Below are 12,614 nucleotides of genomic sequence, written 5' to 3' on the forward strand. Positions count from 1 at the left end.
ATACATATCTAGCACTCAGCACTCAGGAGACAGAGTCAGAGACAAGGAGAAAAAGGAACGAAGATGGTCATCAAGATACAAAACAGTCAGCTGATTATGTCATCGATCAATTCTCATCTTTATAGTAGTTCATCTTCATCTTCATCCAAACAGTTTTCAGTTGATCATGAAAGAAACTCACTGACCAATCCGTAAATTCTTCATCGAATCACTAATTTTCTATTTCGATTTCTTTTACTTTCTTTCAATCGAATTGACTGATTGATTTCTTGGTTCACATTCATCATCTGAACTTGACTAAAATAACAAACATCAAGATCATATGACTCTAGCTATCTACTATATCGCGGTGATACCGCATATCCTTTTAATTCACATCTTCCCTTTGGATTTACTCCTCCCTTTTCATCTTGGGGTGATATTCGATCAAAGCTTTCTACAACATACTTTGATACGGTCCCGGATCGATCACCATTTTTTTGGTAAACGATCATGGATTTCATCATGTCTTTTGTTTTTGGTGAAATTTTACTATCTTAGGCTATCCTCAAATATACGGCTTGTTGAACCGTGTGTTAGGTTGGTCCAAGTTGTTTTAACCTGCGAATTGGTAACAGAGCGGTACATGTTTACCAGTCCTAAAGATCCTCACTTTTCTCTTTCTATCAATTAAAGTTTAACGTTTCTTATGAAAAGAAATCAAGAACTTTCTGATCCTAGAATCTCTACAGCACCAAATGTAGTAGAGACCAACAAGAGGGCGCTTTATTTCCTGTGTCATCAACTCAAGATTATTTACATGTATGCGATATCTCATCGTGTTCAAAAGAGATTTAACAAGATCTTTCTTTTCCCGTCACTTAGAACTTGGAATATCTTATCAACAAATTTCACCTTTGATTCTGATGCAGTGGAGTTTGAAGTGCGCTTTATATCCTGTGTCGTTTCAACGTGTTCCAACTTAATTTAGATAGTCATAGAATTCAATGAGATAAATGAATAATTTTCAAGGATTTTGTTAGACTCAGACCATTTACACCGCAGTGAGGATTTTCATCTCGACTGATTTCCATACGAACGATGGGGATCTTACTCGCGAAAAAGTTTAAGCCCTGAAGATGTTTCTGACTGGATTTTTTGACACAGGTTTGCATTGAATTATCACACATCCGAACTGACGATTCAGGTGAACGGGTGGAGATATGGAACCAACGTTTAGATGGACTGATGAAGATATGCTCTGTAGTTTGGATGGAGTGGTTAAGGTTCATAGGCCGCTATGCAGTCTCTGTGTATGCGTCGTGATACGAAATTGAATCCGAATCGTGAAAGAAAGATGGGTTCAAGCCTGGATGAATGTTTCTATAAAGTCAGTCAAGCTCATCGTTTATCAATCTGATCGTTTCCAGTAGGATTTGTGAAATAAGATGAAGTGCTGATTTCACATCAGTTTGTGACCTGGATTATTTTCTTTCGTAGTGGTCTTCTTTGCAATACTCGTATCATTAGCTTCTTCCTTTCATTGTTTGTTATTAAGATTAGTGGTCTTATGGAGCATTCACGAGCGGTTTTAGTTGCCTGAAAGCGATATTCTTTATCAAACTGGGTCAAGGAGACGAATTGCAAGCTGATGCACTAGGAACAAGGCCGCGAAGTAAAATCAAAGAGAAATCAAAGGCAGTGCTCGATTGCAATTCGTACGCAAGCAGATCGTATAAATACACGTCGTTTTCTCTCATTCGCGATAATTCCTCATCACAAATATTGTTGACTTCCCTCAATTTATCAGATTTCCATCCATTCCAAATTCCTAAAGATTTTTATCTTTCAAAGAACTTATTCATCTTAGCCTTAAAACTTCTATCACCTCATCACTTCATTGATCATCGCGCTTTTGTGTTTCTTTGAATCTCAATTGTCACAGTCAACTATCAAGATCTTAAATCCTCTCCATTCTTAAATCTCTTAAACGTATCTCATCAAAGATGTCTTACTGTTCAAACTCGTCTTTGGCCTTTGGCCTCAACTTATTACGTATCGTCAAGAGCGCCATCACTCGTACTCACGTAAGTCCCGACAGTAAGCTTGTTCCATGTATCCTAACTGTCGCGATGAAATCAATTGCGGTCAATAAGGTATGTTCTTTTTATCTCCATTGTGGATCGTCTTTATCTTTACTGATGTTTGGTTTGTTTTAGACTTCCTTTGTGACTGTTACTAGATATGAAGTTAGAAGTTTGAGGTGTGAACCTCTGACTTCACCTTTTGTACTTCAACCTCGGCTTTTGGTCACAGAGCAGAGATCAGCGGACTGTGAAACTCTAGTCCATTCAGTATCTTTCGAAGACGAACTCACCGTCACATCCTTGAAAATTGAAGAACCTTCCGATGAAACTCTCAGTCCTCTTAAGAATGATTCTCTTTTGCAATCGATCTTATCACCGACCATCCTCCTCGAAGCCACACCTGGACCGGTTGAAGCTCAGCCCAAACAAGCACCCACAACCTTCAGCTCAATTTCTGCCCCGTCACCATTTCTGGCTTTCTTAGAAGCTTCTCACCTTGAAGCATCAAACAGGTTACTAGCAGAAAAATCAAGATCGGCAACTTTAGACTTAGGATGCTCTCAATTCAACTCTGCTTACTACCGAAGACATCTTCCTCCAACCCTGCCTGAATTGTCTACCAGCAAGAAATCAAAGAAATCTTTTTGCTGGAGAACCACATTAGATGAAATCATGAAGGAGTCAGGCGAAGAATGTGATGAAAGCTTGGATGAGCTCGTTGAAGAAAGTGGTACCAAATCAAATCAAGACATCACCGAATCTTCCACCTCATCTCCTTCTCATTCGCGGTCCTCGAGTGTTTCTTCGTACACTACTTGTATTGGATCGCCAGTTCTTACCTCCATCACATCATTCGGGAAGCTTCAACAAAAAGACACTTCAACAACAATCACTATTCAAGAGCCCCTTTTCAATCATCCTGGTGTTACTCCAATACGCCCATCACCCTCGTCTTTCTCATCTTGTAAACAAACTTCATTCCTTGATTTCATACAATCATCGAACCAGGAGATGATCAACCGGATGGAAAAAGAAAAAATCGAAAATTCGACTCTGGACGTTGGGTGTTCGCAGTATAACTCAGCTTATTATAGACGACGTCTTCCTCCAAGTCTTCCGCCATTAAAATCCAACAAAACATTTTGCTGGAGATCAAAATTGGATCAAATAATGAGAGAAGAAGAGTTTGAGGATATATCAGTTGAGATAGTTGATCAGAGTACCACCAAACCTACAGTGATCTGTCTTCCTTCTATCTACACCTCCTCTTCTCATGTCCGCTCTTCAAGCTTCTCTTCTGATATCACAGTGGTTGACACCTCCACTTTGGTTTCTTTCCCAAAAGAGACTGGTCTATCACCATCTACTGTAGAAATTTCATTTTGTTTAGTGTGATCACATTGATCATGATTGTGTAGCATTGGTGTTTTTCTTATCTCTCTAAGCTTTTCAATCTCGTCATGTAATAATTGAAAATTTGTAAATAGTTTTTGTGACCTCTTTTGAAAATGCAACATATCACTTGTTACTTGAATTTTTCAGATCCATGATCACTCATCCACTTGAACATTGCTTTAAGGTTTACTTTCGGACTGCGCTTTGTGTGGGTTTGACACACTTTTAACCTTGCCTTACTTACATTTCTTTCTTACTTTCTATACATCGTCAAAAGAAACAAAAAAGGACATCAACTTGAAAGTTGATAGTCGTATGGTAACGCAGGTATAGGTTTTGGTGTAACTTTGAGCATATGTTTAAGCAACTCGATTGCTTTTGTTATATCAAAGATCCTTACTTGTTTTGCCAACTAAAGTTTGTGATTCTTGTGAACAAATCACTTTAGAATAGAGTGCAGCATGCTTTATGCTTCGAGTCTCAAGGTAAATAACCAGATTGACACATAACATTCAGGTATTCTATTGATCCGTGAGACCAATAATTGCAGTTGAAGATCTCGAGGTGGCAGAGGTGAAGATTTCCACCTGGACCGATCTGCATTAAGGGTGGAGAGTAACGTCGCCCTAAAAGTGATTGCCTAGGATTTTTCAGTGTTTGTATTGATCGGCGACATAGAGTCGAAATCGACAGTGCTCCTGTGCGTTTATCACAAATCTTGGCAAAGATTTGTCATTGCACGGTAGACTGAAATATATCGTTGGGCCTACAAGTCTGCAGGACGCTTGATGTCATTAGGTCCACCGTGCAGTGAATGATGTCTTTGTGTATGCGTCATGATACGAATTAGAACACGGATTGTGAAAGAAAGATGCGTTGAAACCTGGATTCATGTTCCTGTGGAGCTGGCTCAGCTTGTCTTTTATCACGCTGAGGATTTGTATGGGCTTTGTGAAAAAGGATCAAGCAACTACGAGCACATTTCACGTCAGTTGTGGCCTGGAAAGGCTTGAAGGCGTCTCCTTTGGAATACTGGGGCTATGAGATTATCACTTTCAGTGTATTTCATCAAGATTAGTGGTCTCTTGTAACATTCACGCGCGAGTTTGTGCGCCTGAAAGCACACGATTCTACCTCAGACTGGGTCAACACGTCTAATCACAAGCTGATGCGTCAGGAACAAGGAGACGAATCCAAAGTCAAGGTGGAGGCAAAGACCGCGCTTGATTGCCATTCGTACGCAAGCAAATCGTATAAATAGACGTCGCTTTCTCCCATTCTCGATACTTCCTCATCACAACTATTGTTGACTACCCCCACTTTATCACATTTCCACCCATCCAAATTCCTGAATTTTCAAACGCCTATCCATCTTAGCCTTAAAGATTTCATCACATCATCACATCCCTTATCGTTGCGCTTTTGTGTTTCTTTGAATCTTCAACCATCAACATCTCTTCTACCTTTGATCTTCTCCAATATCGAATCTCATAAACATATCTCATCAAAGATGTCTTACTGTTCAAACTCGTCTTTGGCCTTTGGCCTCAACTTATTACGTGTCTTCAAGAGTGTCATCACTCGTACACAAGTAGGTCTCGATAACAAACTTGTTCCATCTATCCTGACTGTCGCTAAGAAGTCAATTGCGGTCAATGAGGTATGTTCTTTTGTCTCCTTTGTGGAGCATCCATTCTGGTACTGACGTTTGATCTGTTTTAGACTTCATTTGTGACTGCTACTAGATATGAAGTCAGAAGCTTGAGGTGTGAACCTCTGACTTTACCTTCATCTGAACGTGAGCCTTCTGTCACAGAGCAGCTATCAGTGGACTTTTCAGTCCCTTCCATTTTGTTCAAAGATGAAGTTCTCGTCTCGTCTTCAATCATCAAAGAAGAACCTTTGAAAATTATCAGTCCTCTTGCGAATGACTCTCTTTCGCAATCAGCTGTATTACCTAATATCCTTGTCGAGGCCGCACTCGAACCTCTTGCGACTCAGTCCAAACACGCACCTACAACCTTCAGCTCAACTTCTGCCCCCTCTCTATTTCTGGCTTTCTTAGAAGCTTCACACCTTGAGGCATCAAACAGATTACTAGCAGAAAAATCAAAGTCAGAACCTCTAGATTTAGGATGCGCTCAATTCAACTCTGCCTACTACCGAAGACATCTTCCTCCAGCCCTGCCTCGATTGTCTACCAGCAAGAAATCAAAGAAGGCTTTTTGCTGGAGAGCCACGTTGGATGCAATCATGAAGGAATCAGGCGAAGAATGTGATGAAATCTTGGATGAGCTCGTCGAGGAAAGTGGTACTGAATCAAATCGAGACATCTCCGGATCTTCCACCTCATCTTCTTCTCATTCGCGCTCTTCGAGTGTTTCTTCGTACACAACTTGTATTGGATCGCCAGTTCTTACCTCCATCTCATCATTCGGGCAACTTCAACAAAAAGACACTTCAACAACAATCACTATTCAAGAGCCCATTTGCAATCATCCTGATGTTACTCCAATACGCCCATCACCCTCATCTTTCTCATCTTGTAAACAATCTTCATTCCTGGATCTCATACAATCATTGAACCAGCAGATGATCAACCGGATGGAAAAAGAAAAATTTGAAAAATCGACTCTGGATGTGGGATGTTCACAATTTAATTCAGCTTATTATAGAAGACATCTTCCTCCAAGTCTTCCGGCATTAAAATCCAACAAAACCTTTTGCTGGAAATCAAAATTGGATCAAATGATGAAAGAAGAAGGGGTTGAGGATATATCAGTTGAGATAGTTGATCAGAGTACCATCAAGCCTACAGTGATCTGTCTTCCTTCAATTAACACCTCTTCTTCTCATGTCCGCTCTTCAAGTTTTTCTTCTGATATCACAGTGGTGGACACACCTACTTTGATATCTTTTCCAAAAGATAGTTGTCTATTACCGTCCACTGTAGAGCTGTCATTTTGTCTGGTTTAATCATGTTAATCATGATTGAATGTGTGTAGCAATGGTGTTTTTCTTATCTCTAAGCTTTGAAATCTCGTCATGTAATAATTTAAAATTTGTAAATAGTTTTTGTCATCTCTTTTGAAAATGCAACATATCACTTGTTACTTGAATTTTTCAGATCCATGACCCTTGAACCATGCTTGAAGTTTTTATTTCGGACTGGGCTTTGTATAGGTTTGACACACTTTTAAGCTTGCCTTACTTTTCATACATGGTCAGAAAGTAAAAAAACAGACGTTAACTTGAAAGTTGATAGTCGTATGGTAACGCAGGGATAGGTTTTGATGTAATATGTTGAAGTAAATCAATTGTTTTGTTATAATCAAGATCCTTACTTGTTTTGCCCACAAAAGTTTGTGATTCTTGTGAACAAATCACTTTAGAATAGAGTGCAGCATGCTTGATTGTTTGAGTCTCAAGGTAAAACTAAATACATTTCATTGTGTAATAAAAAATGGGGCCCGAGATTTTTGCAGACTACGATTTACAGACATTAATGTACGTAAAATGTGTGTGCTGTAAAAATCCACATTGTCCCGGTGATTATTGAATTTTACAGCCATTCTCAAAAATGGAACGATTGCAAGGCTGAAGCGCTGTAAGTTATTGAATGCAAATTTGTAGTGAGGGCAATCAAAATTATAATTTTGCAGTGGTTTTTCCCGAAAATTTGCAGACATTATTGTATGTAAGAAAAAGACGGATGCAAAAGTCGATAATCGCCACCTTTTATGCAACTTTGCGGCTTTTCGTTTCCAACCTTTTTGCTCCGTTACAAAAGACGTCTGCAAATTTGTGACTCACAAGCGTAATATTGAAATTTACAGCACATCTTCCGCACATAAAATCGAAAGTCAAATTTCACAAGTCATAGCAGATGCGCCGCTGAGGGAGTTTGTCTCATTATGATGCCTTGATCACTCGTGTATCAACTTGTGTATCACACAAACAAAATGCTTTTCACCGAAGATGAATGATTTTATTATGAATGGGGATGTATTTACGGATTTGATAACATTATCAATTTATAACTGGAAGGAGAAATGACAACCAAACTATCCTCTTCTACGTTTTGACTTCCTCACGGTGCCATCATCCGACCCTTCTTGGCTTTCTGCTACATCAGTCTGCACAGTCTCGGCTTCGACTATTGCCCACCCTTTCCAACCCTTGGGTTTTTTTTGTTCAGCTGTCAAAGCAACAAGACGTGAGCTGAGCATGCCCGTAATTGATGAAACGTGAAAACGAAAAAAAGGATATGGGATCCTCACCAGGTTTTTCTGCACCTATCACACCCTTTGCCTTTTTTTGCACTCTTCAAAGTGACTTTGCCCCTGCGCCTACGCGCATTGGAACTCTCTGCAAGAAACACAATTAGTATTTGTAATACATTTACGGTAGGTAAGTGTATTACCCCACCTTTCTTCTCTCGTGGACTGTCGGACAACACCAAAACCGCAGATCCTTGTCCTTCCAACTCTTCCTCAACAGGCGCTTGGGATTGGGGGTCGGTACCTACCATAACCTTCTTCGGAACCTCATCTTCGTCTGTTTCCGATATCAATATCTTGTCCATCTCTTCCTGTGTCATTGGGGCTTGATAATCATCTGAATCTTTAAAACAAATGCATTAGAACTCCCAGCCACGAAATAATGACAAAATAGAAGTCATATTTGACTCACCTTCCTCTGATCCAGGCGCTTTTTTGACCTGACTGGTAGTTTGTGAGAAAGGGATATCACCTTGAGGATTCGGATTTGATTTGGTTATCCTCGCTTTGGCGGCCTCAATGATAACAGATTCGTCCGCAGTTGGTTCTCGCGAATACATTGCCCAGCTTGTTTTTGGGCAAGCCCCACCAATAGATTCCAACTCCCTACTGATCAAGGTCGCATTACCCTGGTTTTCCAAGTCGTTGTGGTACCACACGCCAGCTAGGCCTCCCACGGTACGTACCACTTGACACCAAAAGTGTCCACCTGACCAAAAACCACGTGCCCGCATGAAGTAGGATATTCCATATAATTTTAACCCGTAAGGTAATAAACACTCATCCTGCATCTTCACCATGTCTGATATTCGTGATTCTGAAACCAAAAAACTGGAAAGTTCCAGATGAACGTAAAGGTGAGGAGGTGGAGTGTTCGGCTCGAAAGAAATTTGGGTCCGCTCGACGAAAGGAGGAGGGCGTTTGTCAGATTTCTTACAGAGCTGACAATGACGATTTGATAAACCTCGAATTCCTGCTGCCGATGCCCATTGTGCCAGCAATTCGGGGGTTTGTGCGTAAGTGAACTGGTTTTCGAAGTCTTGAGGACACAAGTTGATAGTGTTGGTCGGAACGGTTTTGTTAAGGCGATGTGATGCATCACGGGAGCAAACCAGCTTCCGTAGTCTGTTCAGACGGAAGAGAGTCCTTGTAGGACCTGGAACAGCCACCGCTTTATCTCTGGGATCAAAGATTAACTCGAAAAAGGTGTCGGCAGATGCGAATTGATCCGTGGGGAAGCTAGCAGAAGCTGCTTGAGCGGCAGCATGGATTGAGTTCTGTCCCAAAGACAGAATGGTTCAAATGCTACCATTCTGTGACATTTCCCAAGTTGTCCGCGACAATAGCACCTTCATGAACTTCGTGTAGATGTGGCCTGATTTACCTTTGGAGCCGTGAAACCAGAGGGGTGTGTGGAGAGCATGCAGGCACTCGACAATTGCATCAAGCCAGCATCTGTTCTGGCAGCCTGCAGTGTTTGACACATAGAATCCTTGAAAAGTGGTGACCGGATTCCAATCAATGTTGACAGACCCAACAGGTCTTCCGAGTTTTTTGCTACCTTTGCTACCTTTGGTCCCTAAAAGAGCATTGGTAGTGTCGGGAGCACGACCATCGTTGTGTTTATCTTTGCGGTTGCGGTTTTTCTTGGACCATCCTAAGGTCTCGGCCACTTTCTGATAGTTCTTGGTTGACCCGTATTCGATTGCGACACCTCGAAGTAGATCAGTATGATCACGTTGAAGGCTGGAGACCAAAGCGTAGAGTTGCACCAATCCTACCTGAACGGTACATTGGCCTTCACTAGAGATATCAATAAAACACATCAATGTTGTGATGCAAATGAAAGAAAAAATCCTCATGAAAATGAGGAATACAGGAGGAAGACAGTAATGAGGAAGAAATAAAAGAATGAAATGGAACTGACAAAATCATATAGTAAACGCGGTGCATTGACTCCTGAGCGTTTGTCGTCTCAGGGAGGTCATCACATAGGCCGTCATCGTCGATTTGCTTCTGCCTTGAACGGAAAAGCATGGCCTCCGTATCCGAAACTTGCCACCAATCGAGCCAACGTTTGGCACGGGGGAAAAGACGCCTCAAAGTTGCCATATTTTGCTCATACGTGTCCTTTCCAGGAACGTCCTTTTCCAAGAGAGCCTCCGTGAGCCTCTGAAATTTGCCCTGTGGTTACGGTGATTAGTAATGAATCCAAACGTTTTTTGAATTGAAAACCTAATTTACCTGCTGGTGCCTCGGAATGATGTTAAGATTCCGCCGCACCCGTGTGACTTGAGCGCGGAAGTGCTCTTGACAGCCTCGAAGTTTCCCAAGCACTTGTGCCCGATCCGTAACATCAAAAACGGCCATGTAAGCCCGGATGAAACCATTTTGCTGCGCGACAGAAAAATTGACCACTTGTCGAACCAGGATGTCGCGTTCATCAGGTAAGAGTTGTGCTTCCTTGATCTGGTTCATCAGGGTGGTGAAATGTGCAACATAGTGCTCCTCTGAGAGACCGTATCGCCAGGTGAGTTGCATAGGAATCCACCTGTGAATGACATTGTGGTACATCGAAGTGGTCATTAAGTACCCATTAGCAAAAAATTTATACGTGACATCTGATAATAGGCCGCCGCTGTAGACACTGCCATCTTCTTCTCGTGCAAGGAATTGCTCGGCCATCCACGGGGTTTGGAAGGTCATGTGCGTGTTCTCGGGCAGAAAGGATGATGAAATCATCCTCAAACCCAGTCTGCAGGTGAAGACAGTACATTAGAATCCCAGTGTGAAAAGAGGGTATTCATCAAGAGCTGATGAAACTTACTTCGCCCAGTGGATCATGTCCAGGAGAAAACTGTTGCCAGAGCCAGGGATTTTTTTCTCCGGAATGACACCAGCGTCCACCAAGAGTTTTCGACGGTAGTAGCCAGTTTGATGCAAATTTCCAAAAGCGGGATGGATGCCTGATGCCGTCTTGATCTCTTGCTTTCCAGCTGGAGCTCGACCGACCTGGATTCAAATAAAGTCACACATTAGAAGGATTCTTTGATGAAGCGTAATAACAAGCCAAAGGGAAACCAAAGTGAGATAGAAAGATTACCTTATGTTGCAATGGTCCGACCAAAGGGTTGTTCACCACCCTATCACCCAACTTGCTGATTGAAAGCTTATCAGGCTTCCCCCGACGTGGCCACGGATGTACATGATAACCGGCATGTCTTATGATACCCCAGCCTGTTGGGCGGTGCTCATCCATCCGACAGATGGTATCTTCACATGGGACGTGACGGAGGTATTCCGAGCACAGAGCCGCCGGGCATTTCACAGGTCTAAGGAAAAAAAACAGATATTAAAACGTAGAGAAACAATCAATAGGAAGTCAGAACTTGCAATCTAGCCACAAGACTCCACTTTGAATGACTAAAAGGTGTGGCTTACGTTTCTTTCATTTGATCAATTTTCCCAGGGGCTGTCGGAGGTGAGCCTAGGTAATCACAATCCTCCTTGCAACAAATGACGACTCCAAGGCAATTGAACCTGACTGTTCGCCATTCGGGTCGTTTTTTTTGGACACCGCCACCGGAGGTTTTGTAAGTGAAACCAAAGGTACCCCAATTGGTAAACTTCTGGCCTGGATGCCTAACAAACACAGTCTTCCCATTGGGTAGGAGTGGGTAGCCTTTGTCATCTAGAGTGGTGCTGTGATCGATGAAGGTTTCGAAGGAAGGGTGGTCAAGAGGAAGCCCAAAGGTTTTCTTTCCCTTCTTGGCGACCTTCTTGGTTTTATCTTCGACGGGAAGGTGATTGATTGCGTTTAATTCGTCCTCTTCAGGGTCTGGATCATCCTCTGAAGCATTGTCGTCGTCCAAATTTCCTAACGGTTCTTTGTCTGGGAAATGGCTGAAGTCCCGTAGCTGTTCGTCCGTGTCATAGCCAACAGATTCAGCTTCAGAACCTTCCATTGGATTGATGTCGTAATCTTGGATATCAGGTTTAGCATCAATCATTTTGCTCTTCATCGTGGAAAGCTACTATAGGACGAATCAAAAGAGAGAAGCGGATAAGAGATATGAACAGTCCGGAAGTGGGAAAAGGATTGGGCGAGGATAAGTTCAAGGGAAGGGACAGACGAGTTCTAGGAAGCTATGAGTTTCTTTAGATCGGTTTGATCCCGGTTAAGCAGTAGAGTAGATTGAGCTTGATTCGAAATAAATGTAAACTTCGTTGGAAAGATTTTATTCTTGTTAAGCAGGAGAAGTGGTTGAGAGAGAGCGTGATTGGAAATCTATCTACTCTTCGATGGAAAGTTTTCCTTTTTTCTCGTTGAAGAGCCTTCCAAAAGACTTCTCCTTTGGGAAGTGGCTGAGATGACGAGAGGGTCGTGGGCACCTCTCGTTGCTTGTCCACATGAGGCCTCCAAGCCTTGTCGTTGTCTTTTCTGAAGCAGTAGAGTAGATTGATGCTCTTTTGGGAAGAGGCTTGAACCAGTTGTTGATGCTGGAGGATCAATTGACGAGCATCGACGAGTGGTACCATCTCGCTTCCAGTTCTTCCATCGGTTTGTGGATGGGTAAATGTGGCTATTGGCCATACGCACTTCCATCTTTGGTCATGGGAGTGCCGGATTGATGAAAATTATTGTACGGAAATTTCAATACTGGACCCTTCGAGTCGAATTTTGCGAAGATGTTTTTGCAGACTTATTTTTGGCTGTAACACATGTCTCATAAATTTCTACTTTGTCGGGCGATGTTTGCTTTTTGCGGTGAGTTTTTTTAACGATGTATAATGATTGCGAAAGACGAAACGTAAATTTCAACATTGGGTCAATGTGATTGATGTTTGCGGGGGTTTATTTGCGACGATTTTG

At 42.0% G+C, this 12,614-nt stretch overlaps 3 protein-coding genes across 3 annotated transcripts; 2 read left to right on the top strand and 1 right to left on the bottom strand.

Annotated features, from left to right (window-relative positions):
- Positions 1-1,985: 1,985 nt before the first annotated feature.
- Positions 1,986-3,461, top strand: MELLADRAFT_58984 (uncharacterized protein; the record flags this gene model as incomplete). The annotated part of the gene is made up of 2 exons (XM_007404216.1): positions 1,986-2,066; positions 2,199-3,461. The coding sequence occupies 2 exons, from the start codon at positions 1,986-1,988 to the stop codon at positions 3,459-3,461; spliced, it is 1,344 nt and encodes a 447-aa protein (XP_007404278.1).
- Positions 3,462-4,971: 1,510 nt separating this feature from the next.
- MELLADRAFT_101686 (uncharacterized protein) lies at positions 4,972-6,437 on the top strand (the record flags this gene model as incomplete). The annotated part of the gene is made up of 2 exons (XM_007404217.1): positions 4,972-5,121; positions 5,184-6,437. The coding sequence occupies 2 exons, from the start codon at positions 4,972-4,974 to the stop codon at positions 6,435-6,437; spliced, it is 1,404 nt and encodes a 467-aa protein (XP_007404279.1).
- Positions 6,438-7,525: 1,088 nt separating this feature from the next.
- On the bottom strand, positions 7,526-11,763 carry MELLADRAFT_89010 (uncharacterized protein; the record flags this gene model as incomplete). The annotated part of the gene is made up of 10 exons (XM_007404744.1): positions 7,526-7,682; positions 7,742-8,084; positions 8,154-8,171; positions 8,214-8,993; positions 9,126-9,544; positions 9,669-9,925; positions 9,986-10,484; positions 10,569-10,753; positions 10,845-11,073; positions 11,183-11,763. 10 exons carry the CDS (start codon positions 11,761-11,763, stop codon positions 7,526-7,528), a joined length of 3,468 nt encoding a protein of 1,155 aa, XP_007404806.1.
- Positions 11,764-12,614: the final 851 nt, after the last annotated feature.

This window comes from Melampsora larici-populina (assembly GCF_000204055.1).
Source record: "Melampsora larici-populina 98AG31 unplaced genomic scaffold MELLAscaffold_2, whole genome shotgun sequence".
Classification (NCBI taxonomy): domain Eukaryota; kingdom Fungi; phylum Basidiomycota; class Pucciniomycetes; order Pucciniales; family Melampsoraceae; genus Melampsora; species Melampsora laricis-populina.